Here is an 18,591-nt window from a genome sequence, read left to right as displayed (position 1 = left end):
AGAAAGAGAGGTTGAAGACATGTGGATTGAAGAGTTTGGTGAATAGGAAAAAGAGAGGTAATGTGATAGAGATTATTAATATTATTATTATTATTATTATTTCCCAAGACCTCATGGAGTCAAAGACTCATCTGGGGGGTCCTTTTATCACACACACAGTTCATCTTACCATGTCTTAAACACACTCAAACATCTTGCAGACACCACACTCTCAGGCAGGGCATTCCAATCATTCACAACTCTGCACGAAAAAAACCTGCTTCTCACTCCCCTACTCACACCCTCTTTATACATTTTCCAGGGATGACCTCTGGTTCTCCCCTGATCTCCCACTATTCTCTGTAGAACTTATCCACCATTGATCTTATAACATCCCCTTACCAACTTGTAGGTCTCTATCATATCTCACCTCTTCCTTCTCTCCACCAGACTCTGCAAATTACATCTTCTCAATCTTTCGTCATAACATTCCAGAGGTCAGAAACTACCTTAGTCAGTTGCCTTTGGACCCTTTCCAACATCTCTTCATCCTTTTGAAAACTCGGTGACCAAATCTGGGCACAATAGTGTGGCCTAATCAAAGCCTTATACAATGGAACAAGAATCTCCCTATTTCTACAAGTCAGTGTCCTTCAGATCATTCCCAGAAGCCTTTGTGTTGTCTTCACAATTTTGGTGATGTGTCCACTAAATTTTAGATTCTTATTCACTATCACCCCCAGATCTCTTATTTCCTCTACCTCCAACAATATATTCTCACCAAGCATAAATTCTGCATACCATCTTTGTTTTCCAAATTTTAAAACCTTATATTTTGCAACATTGAACTCACATCCCCATTTCTGTGCCCAATCACTCAATCTATTCAAGTCTTCCTGTAAGGCCACAACATCTTCACTACTCTTTATGGTTCGTCCCAACTTTGCATTATCTGCAAACAACTGAATATCTCCATCCAAATCTTCGCAAATATCATTAATATACAAGTTAAATAGTAATGGCCCTAAAACAGACCCCTGAGGCACTCCACTAGTGACTTTTCTTTTCCTGGATATCGCACACCCATACACAACTTGTTGATACCTATCAGATAGCCAGTCTACAATCCAACGCACTACTCTAATAACCAACCCCATCTGCTCTAGTTTGACTGTCAACTTATCATGAGGTACGCTATCAAAAGCCTTTGAGAAATCCAAGTATATTACTGTGTATCCTTCTCCTCTCTCCAAGGAAGCAGTCACTTTATTGTAATAAGTAAGTAGATTAATAAAACATGACCTCCCTTTAGCAAATCCATGCTGTCCATCAAAGATTATACCATTGTTGTTAACCCAACTCTGGATCATAGTTCTCACAAGCTTCTCCAACAACTTACAACCACAACACCTGATACGGAGATAGGCCTATAGTCTGATGTTTGAGTTCTATCACCTCCTTTATGAAGTGGCACAATCTTGCCCTCCTTCCACTCTTTAGGAACTTGACCAAGTGCAAGACTCGTATTAAAAAAATATGTCAAGGCAGGTGTCAACTCTCTGGCACATTCCTTCAGAATATGCGGTGAGATATTATCAAGTCCCACAGCCTTATTTACATCTAGTTTACTCAACTCCCCAAAAACCTCTTGCTCACTTACAGTCAGTCTCTCCTCCCCATCATCAACTGCTCTCAATCTCTCCATGAAGTCACATTCACAAGATTGAAAGATCTTTATGAACTGCTCATTTAGCATCTCCACCGCACATTCTGCAACAGCTGTCTTTATACCATTTCCTCCAATCAATGTCATCCTTCCATAATTATTCTTTCTTATGCTGGCTACATATCGAAAGAACTCCCTAGGATTCTTTTTGGCATCATTAGCTAACTGCTGTTCATACCTCTCTTTAGCTTCTCTCACTAACCAAGTCACCCTTCTTGCCTGATCTTTGTAGACCTCATAAAATTGGTTACTTCCACTTCTCTTATGCTGCCTCCAGAATGCCCTTTTTCTCTGTATCGCATGCTTAATCTCTTTATTCATCCATCTCACACCCACCTTATTTAACTTTCTCACCCTTGGAATACATTTAGACAATGCATCTACTAAATAGTTTTTAAAAATCCCCCAAGCTGCATCGATCTCTTTTCCAGCTAACTCCGCATTCCATGCTACACCCGCAAGCTGTCTCCTGAGCTCTTCATAATCACCCCCCCTTGTAGTTCCACATATACCCTTTTTTCACAGGGGTCCTTGCACTGCTGACAACCACCCAGGTAATCACCTCATGGTCACTTTCACCAATTGGTGGATGATTTGACACCTCATTTATAATTAGATCCTCTGATAAGATGACCAAATCCAAGACCTTAATCCTCGTGAGCCTGCTGTTACATACTGTCTGAGGTAGTTATTCCTCAAACACTCAAGAAACTCATTTTCTTTAATTCCAGTTGTTGTTATCTCATCATTCCAGTCTATATTGCCATAATTAAAATCACTCATAATGATCACCCTTTTCTTATTTGCTTGGCTTATTTGACTATACATTTCACTATCACCACCATCCACATTACCAGGTCTATAGCAACATCCCACCAAGTATTTGATTCTATTCACCTCTATCTCACACCATACTGCCTCAAAACCACTGGCCCTATTTCCCTCTTGCATCTCTACCTTGTATGGACATAACTCTTTCTCTATCATCAATAGCACTCCCCCTCCCTTTTTAGCCATTCTACCCTCACGAAACATATCATACCCTTCCATCTCTATTCCTGTCAGGATGTCGTCCTCATCTAACCATGTCTCACTTATTCTGACAATCTTTGGATGAACAGATGCAATTAGTGCAACCATTTCATCTGCCTTGTTTCTTATACTTCTAGCACTGGTATACAAACACGACAGCTCATTTCTGGATCTACAGCTAGTTCCACTGATACCACTCACTCAATGTGATCTCTCCATGCTGGACTGGGGCCATTTCCCTTTCTGCTTCTTCATTTCAGAACCCTTTTCAATTTCATCTGTTTCCTCTTGATCCCTGGTCATCCCATTTCTTTCCTGCCTACACATGCTCTCGCCTACACATGCTCTCACCTGCTTTTGGAGCATCCACCTTTCTCACGCTGTGTACCCCTGTCCACCCTGAGCCTCCCCATTTCCCTGCTCCTCTTGCACACCTATTCTCTCATTTTCTATACTCATACCTTTCACTTCCACTTCCACATTCATTTCAACTTCTTCAATCTCTCCTGTCTTACTCTCGTGCTCTTCCACATCACTCCCCTCTCGATCTGATTCATTCTCTCTATTCACTTCTCTACCTTCCAGCAGCAGTCTCTCCAAGTGACTCACACCGTAACTACTCAAATGCAGTCCATCGCTCCCATACAGCTCACCTCGTCCCTCAAACTCATTCCACACATTAACAAACTGTACTCCCATCTCCTCACACATTTCAGCCAGAATATCATTCATAATCCTTGCTCTCCGTCTCATTTCACCACAATCATACCTAGGCAACACACTGACTACCCTTCCTGTCACGCTATTCTCTTTTATCTTTCCAAGCAGCCTCCTGAATTCTGACATGCTCTTTGTTCTCTCTCAAATCATTTGTACCAATTAATACAATTAACACTTTTTCTTGCTCCCGCCTCATATCCAATGCCTCAATCACTCTACTCATTTTACCACCTGGAAAACATACCTTGTACACTTTATCCTCTACCACATCTTTAATAATGGAGTCGCCATACAACGCCACTCGCTCATCTTTCGTTAACTCTTTCATGCCATCATGATTTATTTTAATAATTTTGACCTGAATTCTCTTAATTTCATTCCGCATCCGTTTCATTTCTTGCTTCATCCAATCCAATTCACTTTCCGAATCTTGTGACACATTCTCTCTATCATTAAATTTTTCTAACTTTCTAACTCTTGACCCCCTCTTTGTTTCCGTACTTTCGGTCCAACATACGTCCAACTTTCACTATCATTCCTCTCACTTTCACTATCATTTATCTTTCTTTGTTTCCGTACTTTCAGGCTAACATGCGTCCAACTTTCTCTATCATTCTTCTCACTTTTACTCTCATTCATCTTTCTTTGTTTCAGTACTTTCACTCCAACATGCATCCAACTTTCGCCATGATTCATTCTTTTTTCGCTATCATTTATTCTTTCGATTTTTTTCACTTGCGATTTCTGTGTATGCCATTTCTACTTTCATTCGTTCTTTCAATTTCGTTTCTTTTCACCACTCTCGCCTCACTTTTGTCCCTTTTAACATCCATTACGGTTTTCAAATCGCTCTTTTTCTTTTTTCCTGATTTTTTAACATTTTTTCGGCTCTCTTTCTCACCATCCTTCTATTTTCAAACTTGCACTCGCGACACAATCGTTACTAACACTTTCTGTCATCAATTTCATATTTGCATTCATCAGTTCCTCATTCAGGTCACACTTCGCACACACCCTTCTTTCATCCGCACTAAACATCCACAAATCATTTATGTAATCGAAGGAATACATATAACAGACCTCACACTTAACGAAACGACTGAAATCCAAATGAAAATCATGGAATGACAATGCCACCGCCATTTTTTTTTTTTCCCTGCAATTTTAAGTTAGTGAGAGGACTTTATCAAATTAATCCAGAGGGGATTATAAAAAGAGTAGAAGGTGAGAGGGGAAGAACCAGAGGTCATTCCTGGAAGTTATGCAAAAGTGTGATGAAGAAGGGTGTGAGGAGTAGATTTTTTACATGGAGAATTGTCAGTGAATGGAATGCATTACCAGACTGTGTTGTTAATTAATGCAAGGAGTGTTAAGGACTTTAAGATTCAATAGGAATGGCGTAGCATTTGTATTAAAAAATAAGATTGCCCAATCCTTACTTGGATTTTGGCCCATAAGTGACAGAACAGTTGCATTAAAATTTGCAGCCCAACCTTTTAATGTTTTTATAATAATAATAATAATATTTTTATTGTCCAAACATATGCACCTACTTCTGATTACCTAGATGAAAACATAGAACACTTCTATTAAGACATTCAAAATGTACTAAACAATGCCAAATCAGATGACATAATTATTGTTATGGGAGATCTAAATGCTAAAGTAGGCTCAGAAAAGATCTCGTACTGCATGGGAAACCAAGGCCTGGAACATAGAAATCCAAGAGGAGAAAAATTACTACAGTTCTATGAAGAAAATGATCTGATAGTAACAAATATTTTGTTTAGCCAATCACCTAGAGTGAGAGAGAGAGAGAGAGAGAGAGAGAGAGAGTTATGGGAATGATGGAAGGGGAAATAATAGGAGAACCAGTAAAAGAGAGGGAATGAGAAAAATGCCAGAGAGTGTTGGAACCAGGGATGAAGAGATGACAAGACAACAGGTAAGTGGGGGAACAAAGAAAGAAAGTGTTAGAAGAGAGAGAGAGAGAGAGAGAGTGTGTAAAAGAGATGCAAGTGAGCAAGGATGAAACAGAGTGGTAAGAGATGTGATGTGTGGAGACTCAATGATTTGAGGTGTACAAGATAGAACACCTGAGGAGTGTTTGCCTGGAGGAACAACAGAGTGTGACTATGGCAATTAAGGAAAGTGAAAGGGAGGAATGAGATGATTGTGATGGCAGGCACGAATGACTTGAGAGGCAGTGTGAATTGTGTAGCAAGAGATCCGAAGTTCATGCTTGAGGTTGTAGGGAAGAAGACAGAGAGGTAAGATAGTGTGTGCACTGTCAAGGTATGATAATGCAGAGCTGTGTAGAATAGAATCAATAATTAATAGTATAATAGCCAAAATGTGTCAAAGGAGAGGCTTGGAATACATGGATGCGTGGATGGAATTTGAGGACAGAAAGGAACTGTATTCGAGAGATGGCTTGCATTTGAATGAGGAAGAACGTAGTAATCTGGAGACAATGCTGTTCTCTGAACAAATCAGTGTGCCAATGCAGAGAAACTAGAATTGTCAGGGTGGATGGTAGAAGAGGTGGCCTCTTGTGGGATTAGGTATTTGGAAGAAAGGGGAATACATCATGTAATGCTCATTCCAGTGGAGTCTGGAGGGATAATGATAGGTATAGAAACAGTGCCTTGATTCTTTATACTAAAGCCAGGAGTATCCAGAATAAAGGAGATGAATTGGTGGCACTGATAGCATCAGCCTATCAGATTATGATATACTGACTGGAACAGAAATAGCAGTGTATAGCATTTTTCAACAGGATAGGAAGGGAAATGTGATGGTAGTGGAGTACTACCTATAAGTAATGACTCATCCTCTTAGAGTGTAGAATTTGAAGGGCAATGGCACTAATGGTTTTGAAAACATATGGTGTAAGGTAGAGGTGTGTAGGATAGAATATTTAGTAGGGTGTTGCTACAAGCCAGGGAGCATAGAGGGCTTAGTGCAGGAGATGTTTAGGCAGTTGAGCTTGGCAAATGCAAGAAGAAGAATGATTGTTATGAGAGATTTAAACTACAGCAGTATAAATTGGAAAGAGGAAACTGCAGACAGTAGTAAGGGAATGGAATTTCTAGAATTCTTGAGGGACAAATGCCTTAGACAACATGTAATAGAAGGAACACAAAGTTAAAGAGATGGCATTTCTGAATCAGTTGGAGAGACAGAGAGAGAGAGAGAGAGAGAGAGAGAGAGAGAGAGAGAGAGAGAGAGAGAGAGAGAGAGAGAGAGAGAGAGAGAGAGAGAGACAGCATGGTTTTGACTTGGAAGATGAATTGTAATGCAGGAGTATCAAAGAGAAAGGAATGTTGTGGAATTATAAGGCAGGTGATTAAAATATTCCTTCAAAAGTTGGGAACTTGTGAAGGAATATTTATTAACAGCAATAGCAAGTTGTATACTGCGAGTGAAGAAGAGAACAAAATAATTTGGTGAATGACATACAATATCAAATAAGAACTGCAGGTAAAAAAGAGGTTATGGAAGAGATATAAGGAGAGCAGATGCATGGAGATTATAAGACTCAAGCCAGAAGAGTGATTAGTATGGTAAGGAAGGCAAAACTGGAATATGAGAAAAGATGGTCCCTGAGATCCAAAGAAAATCCTAAGGAATTTTTCACTATGTGGCCAGTAGAAGGAGGAATTTATTGTACAATGAAACCTGTGGAAAATTCATGACTAAACAAACACACATAATAACCACAGTAATAAGTTTTAATAAGTAAATATCTCATCCTAAGCATCATCCTAAGCATGTTATAGAATTAAATTAAAATATATCTGGAGGGGAAAAAAATAGATTATTAAAATAAGATAACATATATAAAAATTATTATTTTACACAGTTTTGTATAACAATTTCCCATACTTTAGGAATAGCAAGAACGTCATTACGGTTTAGATTTGGTCTGCGAAGTAGGGCTTCAGCACTTTCTTTATATAAACATGAATATTATATAAAGATCTATGTAGAAGTTTGGACTTTTTCAAATGGATCCTATGGTTTTTGTTTTCAACTCTGTGTTGTGTGAGGCCAGATTTCTGTAGTTTGATAAGATGGATATGGTCTTGGTGTTCCAAAATGCATTTACGAACAGATGTACTTGACTGTCCATAGTAAGACAATTTATAGGAGTATGGAACCTCTTACACACCAGGTAGCATCAGAGGTGAGAGTTTGTTTTTAGGAGAAGGTAACAAGTTATAGATCTGGTTGATTGGTTTGTAGGTAGTAGCAAGTTAGTATTCCTTCATCATTTTTGAAAGACGTTCCGAGATGCCTTTGACATAAGGTATGGGAATCCTACGAGCTTCTTCTTGTCTAGGTTGATATGTGGGGAAGTGATTGATGATTTTTTGAGTTGTTTTTAGATTATATCCATTTAGTATGGCATTTAGTATTTTTGATTATTTCCGATTTTTTGTTTAGAGATTCTTCAGAAGAGCAGAATCTGTGTGCTCTGGTTACTAATGATTTAATTATGCCAAATTTTTGAGATGGATGATGAGCAAAAAATTTGTAAATGTAACGACCTGAAAATGTTGGCTTGCAATAAACAGAAGTGGAGATGGAACCATCTTCTTTTCTTTCGATGTGTAAATCCAGAAAGGAGATAACCTGTGGAGATTCTTTTTCTAGCATGAATTTGATGTGAGGATGAAGAAGGTTTATTTTATCTAGAAACAGGTGTAGTTCTTGTTCAGAATGACCCCAGACAGCAAAGAAACGTCATCAACACATGCCAAATTTTTGGTTTTGGTTTAAATGTGAAAATTGTTTCTTTGAGGTATTCTAGAAACAGGTTGGCTAAGTTTGGTGATAAGGGAGATCCCATTGCTGTTCCTTCCTCTTGCTTATAAATTTTCTCTTTCCAAGTGAAGTAACCAGGCATAATAACAAATTTGAATAATTCAACAATATCAGATGAAAATTTTTGAGTTAACAAGTCTATCGTTTCCTTATGGGGAATATTAGTGAAGAGGGAGACGATGTTGAACCTAATTAGCATGTCAGTATCCAACGGTTGAATGCCTTTTATGTTTGATTGAAACTTTGTTGAATTTTTAATTGATGAGGCTGAGAGGCCTATGTGAGAATGGAGAGGGTTAGATAAAAATCTTGATAATTTGTAAGTCGGGTTGCTAATAGAATCCACGATGGGTCTGAGTGGAATGTTGTTCTTGTGAAGCTTAAGTAAACCATATATTCTAGGAGGCCTAGCATGGTTATGACCTAAGGAAGTGGTTTCATCAAGTAACTTGTTGAGTTTCTTGAGCTGTCTTTTTGTAGGATCATAATCAAGTTTGGTGTATGTATTTTGATCTCAGAGTAGTAAATTCATTTTTCAGTCATATAATATGGTATCTAGAACTACAGTGGTTTTTCCCTTGTCGGCTGTGGTGATGATTATGTTCTTATTACGTTTTAAGGAGGTAAGAGCTTTCAGTTCTGATGGTGGGATATTCAAGTCTGAAGGTTTGGCATCATAGATTATTTTGGCTATTTCAAAACAAAGTCTATTAGTTTCAATACTGAAAAGATGGCCGATGTTCCTTCCAATGTTGTGTATTAAAATCTAAATATGGAAAGCATTTAGGTTAAATGGCAAACTTATTTAATGGCATCATTAAATCATTAGTAACAAGAGCACACAGATTTCGCTCCTCTGAAGAATCTCTAAACAAAGAATTGGAAATAATCAAAAATACAGCCATACTAAATGGATACAATCTAAAAACAACTCAAAAAATCATCAGTCACTTCCCCACACACATCAACTTAGACAAGAACAAGCAGTAGGATTCCCATAACTTATGTCAAAGGCATCCCCAAATGTCTTTCAAAAATTATAAAGAAATACAAACTTGCTACTACCTCCCAACCAATCAACCAGATCTATAACTTGTTACCTTCTCCTAAAGATAAACTCTCACCTCTGATGCTATTTGGTGTGTATGAGGTTCCATACTCCTATAAATTGTCTTACTATGGACAGTCAGGTAGATCTGTTCGTAAATGCATTTCGGAACACTAAGACTATATCCGTCTTTTCAAACAGCAGAAATATGGCCTCGCACAACACGGAGTTGAAAACAAAAACAATAGGATCCATTTGAAAAAGACCAAACTTTTACATAGATCTTTATATAACATTCATGTTTATATAAAGAAAGTGCTGAAGCCCTACTTCAGACCAAATCTAAACCATAATGACGTTCTTGCTATTCCTAAAGTATGGGAAATTGTTATATAAAACTGTGTAAAATAATAATTTTTATATATGTTATCTTATTTTAATATAATCTTTTTTTCCCCCTCCAGATATATTTTAATTTAATTCTATAACACGCTACTGCATGCATATTGGGATTCCATTGTAATCATGTGCCCTAACTGTATGTTATTCCCAGTATTGTTTGAATTAACTGTACTGACAATGTCCTTTGATACTTAGGATGAAATATTTACTTATTAAAATTTATTACTGTGGTTATTACAAGTGTTTGTTTAGTCAGAAAGAGGAATGATTGTGGAAGAATTACATTGTTGGATAAAAATGCTAATAGAGTGACTGATGCAAAGGGCAAGTCGAGTTGTTCAATGAACACTTTATTGATAAGTATAAGAGAGGTGATATGATAGAAGAATAAAAGTTATTAAAAGGGTTTTATAGGGATTGATAGTGATGGCTTTCTTTCTGTACAGTGCAGGAAAGGAGAGAAAGAGTCCTTCCTGGAAAAGAGATGGTTGTTCATGCTTTGTCTATGAATGAGTGTAAGGAGAATTATGATAGGTATTGTGTGAATAATGGTTAGTGCGTCGATGCAGGGGTCTCCCTTGATGAGTCTTCTGACTCCATCGAGAATTTGCTTTCAACATCTTCCTCTAATGAAGTCTGAGCACACAATTTGAATAATATCGACAATTTTGATTTATTTCTGAATTTATTTCATGTATCAAAATAAATAACAGTTCTTTTTGGATTATGAAAACAGAAAAAAATAATGTTTATAAGATCATAAATTATTAATAATTAATATGCAATGAGAATGGCCCACTCACTTTACCCCATTCTCCAACTGACCAAATCAGACAGTGTTTATCATTACACACTGATGAATCTGCTGGCTTACTTCTGTGATCACAAAGATTGCTGAGCTGACCTCCTTCATCATAACATGCCACCTGTCTACGTCTAACACCACTTCCACAATCTTTAGAACACTGCAAAAAAGTTAAAGCAAATGGCAAATAAAATAACTCAAACTTTTTTGTGTGTATTTATATTGAAACAAAAAAAAAATTGAAGTTTTATTATTATATGGATCTCTCTGTGGAATCTGAGTATTTTCAGAGGAGCTCCACACTAATACATACAGTGGCATATCATATTTATTATCGTCGCACAAAGGAGTCAGTAAGCTTATCGTGCAAGGTTTATTCAACTGACAATATTTATCATAACAAATCTTAAAATCCTTACTGCTTCCTATATTAGCAATATATTCTAGTAGTGTTCCATTCGCCAACAATTCTCCATGTAAAACATCTTCTCACACCCCTCTTCAAAACAATTCACATAACTTCGAGATGACCTCTGGTTTTTGCAATATCACCTTCTACTCTTTTTATAATTCCCTCTGTATTAATCCAATAACATTCCTCAACAACTTAAACCTCTCTAAAATATCACCTCTTTTTCTCCTATTGACCAAACTCTGTAAACTACATTCCTTTAACCTATGTCCATAGTCAACATTCTGCAGCCCTGATATTGTCTTTGTCACTGATATATGGACCAACTCCAGGTGACAGATGAAAACCAGGTGACCAAATCCAAGAAAAACAGTCCAAGTATGGTCTGACTGGTGTCTTATAGTATCACAACCACCGCCTTATCCTAATATGTTAGTGAACTTCTTATCATAGTGGCAATATGATGTACAGTCTATGCAACACTTGTAATATGCCCTCTAAACTTTAGTCCACTATCAACCATCACTCCCAATCTTGAATCTCATCCACTTCTTGTAGTATGGTGCCATCAATATAGTACACAGCCTTATATTTTTGCACCAAAACACCTTGTACTTGTTAATATTAAAACTACAACCTCACTGATTTATTCAAGCTAAAAGCCTATTAATATTCCTGAAGGGAATTAATGCCAGCAGTTCCTTATAATTCTCCCCAACTTCAGCAAGCAACTGAAGATCACAGTCAATCCACATGATATATATCATTCACAAATAAGTTAAACAGCAGGGACCCAAGAACAGAATCATGAAGAATGCCACTAGTTACCATTCTGTTTTAAGGCAATGCTCTCTCATACACAACTTCCTGGTATTGTTCAGAGCCAATCTTCAATTCATCTAACCAATATACTATCCATTCCCATCTGCAGCTTGTACACCAACTTATCATGAGGTAATTAAAAAACGTTTTTGCAAAGTTCAACGGTACCACTATATATGAATCTCTCTTATACAATACACCCATTACCTTATCATAAAACACAAGTAAATTGCTAAAACAAGACCAGTCATATACAGATCCATACTGACCATCATAAAGAATCTTCTAACCATCAACCAGTCTTGAATTCTACTCCTAAGCAATCTCTCAGCACCTTGACTACAATTGCAGTTATACAGACTAGTCTATAATTGGAAACTTCTGATTAAGAACCATGCTTGTGGAGTGATACTATTTTGCCTTTTTTTCCCATTCTTTAAGGAACCTTATCCACTGCAAGAATTTGATTAAATAACCATGTTGAGGGCATAGATAACTGTAGTGCACATTCCTTAACAATGCATGGTGATATGTCATCCAGTCTGACTGGCTATGCGAAAAGCTTTCCAATGAAAATGCAATATGTCTGAATCTCACTGCAGGTAAGATGTTTATGAAGATCTTTAGTTGGAAGATGAGGTTCATCACAGTGAGTAATGAACTTCATCTTCTTGAAGAATTGAAATGGTCTGATAATGTTCTATTTAGATCTTTTAAGAAGTATTGCTTAAAAAAAAAAAAAAGCAAACACCCAACACAGAACATTGTGGGACCTCTCACTTCCAAAATATTTCTAGGGTTCGATTTTGATGTTTTAAGAAGGATTTCTGAAAAAAAAATAAAAATAAAAAAGAGATTTTCATAAAAAATAGCATAACACTTAACACAGAACATTGTGAGATATCCACCTTTCAGAGAGACAGCTAAAATAGAGGGTGAATAGAGGGAAGGCTTGGTAGGATAGAAGTTGTTCTTAATAAAAGAAAAGAGATTCCTTCTAAGACTAAGGATGTGTTGGTCTAAGCATACAAAACCTACAAGTTCTGCTATATGATATATATATATATATATATATATAGCCATCATTTTATAATTTGGCTAAATTAAATTAAATTAAATAAAAAGGGAAATAAAACTGAATGTGAGAATTACAGAAGTATTTCCCTACTGAGTGTTCCTGGTAAGATCTATGCAAGTATACTTGAGAAACAGTTGAGAAGAATTGTAGAAGAAAAGCTTGGTGAAGAACAGGCTGGATTCTGGCCAAATAGAGGCTGTCAGGATCAGATCTTCACTTTACGACAAATAGTGGAGAAATCATGGGAATATAACAAAGATCTCTATTTGAGTTTTGTAGATCTGGAAAAGGCATATGATAAGGTGCCAAGAGAGTAGCTATTCAAAATGCTACAGTTATATGGTGTCAATGGAGCATTATATCAAGCAATACTTAGTCTTTATTTGAGTTGTAAGTCAGCAGTTAGAATTGACGGAAGTACAAGAAGATGGTTTAATGTCAAATCTGGTGTGAGACAAGGATGTACATTATCCCCTCTGTTATTCATTATCTATATGGATCACATTATGAAGGAAAGTGGTATTAAACATGATATCAAAATTGGAGATGTTAATGTCAGCTCTTTGCTTTATGTGGACGATGTTATACTTATCAATAAATCCACTATGAGTCTGCAAGATTCCTTGACTAAATTGAATAACTGTTGTAATAGATATGGTATGAAGGTCAGCAATAAAAAGACAAAGACAATGAAAATAGGCAGAATCGTAGAAAATGTCAACTGCATTGTGAACGGAGAACCTGTGGAACAAGTAAAACATTTCACCTACTTAGGCACAATTTTTAGTGAAGATGGTAAATTAAATATGGAAATAGACAACAGAATCAATAAAGCTGGTATAGTAGGAAGTCAATTGAATAAATTCATATGGAATAAGAGAGAAATTAGTCAGAACACTAAATTAGCTGTATACAAGACAGTGTTCAAACCAGTTTTAACTTATGGATCTGAGAGATGGGTCAGAAGTAAAACACTTGACCAAAGACTAGAGACCACAGATATGAGAGTCCTGAGAAAGATTAGAAGCGTGAATAGATGGCATCAATGGCAATATCATATTAAAAATGAGGATATTAGGAAAGAACTTGACATTGTCAGCATCCAGGAATGCGTTAGCAGAGCTAATCTCAGGTGGTATGGTCATTTAAACAGAATGGGCGAGGAAAGATTGGCAAAACAAGTGTTCTCTGCCAGGTTGGCAGGAAAACGACCCAGAGGAAGACCAAGATATAGGTGGTTTGATAGGGTACAAAGTGCCTTACATGACAGAAATATAAGATCTGATAATATTGGAGCATTGACAAGTAACAGACTGATTTGGAGGAAAATTGTAGATAGGAAATTAGTAATGATGTAAATTTTTCATGTAGTACTATCATATCCTGTATACACCCCTTGAGGGTACATGGCAGGAATTTGATGATGATGGTGATATATATATATAGCAGTGGCGGCCCGTGAAGTTTTAAGTGGTGGTGCTGCCTATACAAAATTTAAAAAAATCATTCTTTTTTTCGTAATTAGTAACCAATTTATTAATAAATAAATCTGTAGATTTATTTATTAATAAATTGATTACTGATTAGGAAATTACTGATTTTTTTTGGGCAAACTGCATTTCATAAAAAAGGCTATTGCTTTGGAAACCATCCATAACCATACAAGATGACAGTTAATCATTTTTTCCAAGATTATCATTCTACACAAACAGCTGGTCTCTGAACTATTGGATGATAATTTGTGAAATTTTGGATCCTTACTTAGTTTTGGTAAGGTAACAATAATTGTCCTTTGTAGGAATATGGAAATTCATACCTATAGAACATTCTGTTGTAGAGGTGGAGTAGTTGATCATGAAAGAAAGATGTCTGACCATCTCATAATGGATAACATCTCATCTCTCTCTCTCCTACAGTACTTGTTTTTTTCTTTTCTAAACTTTCTAAACTTTTTCTAAACTTTTCTGAACTTTTCTAAATAGCATGTTGGAAAGTTTAGAAGTAGGAATTTTGGAAAATAAGAAGAGATTTGTTTTGGCAAAGCTTTTCCACAAGTATCTGCAAATGCTTTGAGACAGAAATTGAATACATTATGTTCTAGGATCGAGAGCGGGAGGATGGTAGATCTGCCTTTCATTGTCAAGATTTTGTCCTAGATCTCTTTGGTGTTCATTCTAAATTGAATTTTGAGTTGAATTCTAAATTGAATTCTGATAAAAATTAATTGTTATCAAATGGAATACCTACAGAAGATATCCCAACCCTTGTTTTGAGCTTTCTTAATCATTTTCTGTATTCTGCTCTCCACCAGTTTAGGGAAAGTGGGAAAACAACTCAAAGTTTTGGGTAGTACCTTGTGTGGTACCTTGTATTATACACTCTGTAATGTGATTCACTCAAAGGATCCTTTGAGGGTTGCCAAAGAAAAGAGATTGAATGAAGAATTCAACTTGGATGAATGGCTTATGGGAAAATGAGAGACATCCCTATGAGTCTGAAAAGGAAAGCTTTCAACCAGTGCATATGTCCTGTCCTAACATATGGAGGAGAAACATGGACTTTAACAGAAGCCCTAAACAAAAAGCTGAGAACAACACAACATCGCATGGAGAGAAGTATGCTAAAAATAACATTAAGAGATAGGAAGACAAATACCTGGATAAGATCTCAAACAGGTGACATGGATATTATAAAATACATTAAATAGGCTAAGTGGAGGTGGGCTGGCCATATTGCCAGATGCAGTGATGGGAGATGGACTAGAAAAACAACTGAGTGGAGACCAATGGAGCAAGACAAAGAGGAAGACCGAGAAGAAGGTGGAGGGATGAACTGAAACAAATTGCAGGAGTGAGATGGATGGGAGAGGCAGAAAACCGAGTGGTCTGGAAAATCATGGGGGAGACCTTTGTTCCGCAGTGGACAGAACCAAAAGGTTGAAGAAGAAGAAGAGAATGTGATTCACTGCTTCATTAATAGAAGAGGAGCTAACTACTGCAGAATTGAATTCAGCTGAGCATAAGATTATATCATCCTGCTCGATCTACTTTCCACTGTGATATCTGTTATGGACTACATGGTTATCTCTGTAAACAAGTGAATATCACAGGAAAAGGATCATTCCAACAGATGTTATTTTCTACTAAATGGTGGGGAAAGAGGAATGGTGATCAGGTTGCTTAAGCTGTGAGCATTAAGGAAAGCTTTTGAAAGATGTTGCAGTTTTACTTGTGCATGAGCAATAATAGCTATTATGCACTACATCCATGGTTAAAATTACACAGCAGAATTTTTCATTCTGCTATATAATTATTAACAAATGTATAGCATTTTATAATAATTTTAGAATTTTCTAATACGCAACAGCAATATTTCATCTAATTTTGCAATATATTTATAAATATATTGAAAAATTAGATTATTTTTATTATTATTATTATGTGACACATCCAGGAAGTCCAAGGACTCGTCGTGGGAGGGCACACTACTCTACTTAGCTAAATACAACTCATCCTCTCCACTACTACTTAATTCTTCAACTAAGACACTACTACCATCAATGCCATGAAATATTTGTGCTACATATAAGAAAATTCTAAAATTATTATGAATTTTATACATCTGGTATAAAACTAATTTAAAATATAACTATATACAGTATATAACTATGCAGTTACATAATTATTGCAAATGATAAGATACAGTTATATAAAAGTACAGTTTTATAACTATGAGCAACACGGGTACCCCAAAATAACTGGAATTATTATTATATACAGTCATCCCTCGACTTAAGTCTGGGTTCCGTTCCATCTGACAGGACGTAAGTCGATACATTAAATCAACAGAGTTATAGGGGTTAAGGACATAACTGCAATAAGTATACTGTCATTTTAATTTTTAAACCTTATTATAAAACTGTACCGTGTGTTACTGCCACTATAAAACAGGAAAACGATCACCCAGATCTTCCTCCACAATCACATCTTCATTACCTTCCCTGTGTGAACGATCAGGCTGTGGCTCTTCTGGTGTAACCTTTGTTTTTTTTTTGATGAAAATGTCGAATGTGCTTTGCTTATTCCTCTTCTTTGTATCATAAATTTGTTCATAGCAAGCAAACACATAATGTACTTTCGTTTCTATTATTAAGTAGCGTTCAACATTGGGGTCCATGTCTTGAGCCATTTTAAGAACATCGCTAACTGCAAAGAACATTTCTCCTTCACTGTAAATTGTTTAATTACCTCTCCTTTCTCTTTTCCCTCTTCATTTTTTTCCTCTTCTGCAACACTTGTTTCTCCAGTTCAACCAATCTTCGTTGGTCAACTCTTCATGGGAACTTTCTATGAGTTGAATTATGTCGTCATCATTCACTTCAAGATTCAGATTGTTTGCTAGGCCCACTATTATAAACTTCCAAAATCATGCACAAACCTTTTTAATATCTTTTTCCATATGCCATTGAGAGGTCACTTCGTCCCAAGCCACAGTAATATTTTTAATAGCATGATAAATATTTAATGTTTTCCAGAATTGCATGAGAGTCAGGTCATTTCTTTCAGTAGCAGAAACGGCTTGTGAAAAAGTTCTCCTTAGATAATAAGCTTTAAACACTGCAAGAACTCCCTGATCCATCGGTTGGATCAGCAAAGTAGTGTTTCGTGGGAGAAACATGACCTTGAACTTGGTGAAGATCATCGGTATAAGACGGATGACCTGGAGCATTATCTAGAATTAATCAAATTTTAAATTCTACATTTTCTCTCACACAATAGCTTTTTATTTCACTCATATAACAGTTGACTAAGGCATCCTCAAACAATTTTTGAGTCATCCACGGCTTCTTATTGCTCCGATAATGAACTGAGAGTATGCTTCCTAATGTTTTTGAAGATTCGTGGATTCTCACTGTGCCATATCGCAAATGGTTTCAGTTTATATCCAGCCACATTACCCATAACAGAATCATAACACAGGTAATCTCCATGTAAGAGTTTTGAAACTAGGTATAGATTTTAGCTTTTATGTGGATGAATGTCCGCTCGGGCATTTTTTTCCAAAACAGGGACTTCTCATCCGTATTAAATATTTTCAGTGGCAAATAATTTTCCTCCGTAATAATTTTATCCAATTTTTCCACAAACTCCTTGGCAGTCTTCTCAGCACTTGCAGATTCCCATACATTTTCACATTATGCAGTGCAAAACACTGATTGAATTCATGAACCAAATGGAAGAAGTGCTGCATTCATAGTCATAATCGGGTTTTGCTTTCTCCTTCATCATATTGAAGAGACTTAGTGTCTTAGCGGTTATTGTCACAGTGCTAAGGGATATGCGCTTTTGGTTCAGGTCCTCTATCCATGATGCAAGTAGCTTTTCCATATCACCAATAGGACCTGGTCATTGTTTGGTCACTATCGTCGATTTAATAGGAGCAGAACCTTTCACAGCCTCTACGATTTTGTCCTTATTTTTCAAAATGGTCCTCGCTGTAGAATGAGACCATCCGAAGTCATTTGCGATCACACTGACGAGCTTACCAGCTTCATGTTGCTTTATAACTTGCAACTTCATTTCAAGATCAATTGCTCACCTCTTTTTCTGTGATTCTTCACTAGGTTTTATTTTTGATTGTGCATATAGGGCCATGTTGCACAAAACATCATGAAATATTTAACAATAAATACACAAATAACCTATTTCTCAAACACAAAATCAACAGAGGAACTGTT

The 18,591-nt window shown here is 36.5% G+C and overlaps 1 protein-coding gene across 1 annotated transcript in view; it reads right to left on the bottom strand.

Annotated features, from left to right (window-relative positions):
* LOC150109852 (A disintegrin and metalloproteinase with thrombospondin motifs 9-like) overlaps window positions 1-18,591 on the bottom strand; it is a 605,150-nt gene that overhangs the window by 175,247 nt on the left and 411,312 nt on the right. Inside the window, exon 24 of the mRNA XM_090396355.1 lies at window positions 10,541-10,702. Coding sequence (XP_090252481.1) covers window positions 10,541-10,702 — 162 coding nt within the window. The remainder of the gene's footprint in view (window positions 1-10,540; window positions 10,703-18,591) is intronic.

The sequence above is a fragment of the Typopeltis vanoorti genome, chromosome 1 (genome assembly GCF_054136105.1).
Source record: "Typopeltis vanoorti isolate ZY-2024b chromosome 1, IOZ_Tvanoo_1.0, whole genome shotgun sequence".
Classification (NCBI taxonomy): domain Eukaryota; kingdom Metazoa; phylum Arthropoda; class Arachnida; order Uropygi; family Thelyphonidae; genus Typopeltis; species Typopeltis vanoorti.
The sequence above is the reverse complement of the archived record's forward strand: the minus strand, read 5'-3'. Positions and strand labels throughout refer to the sequence as shown.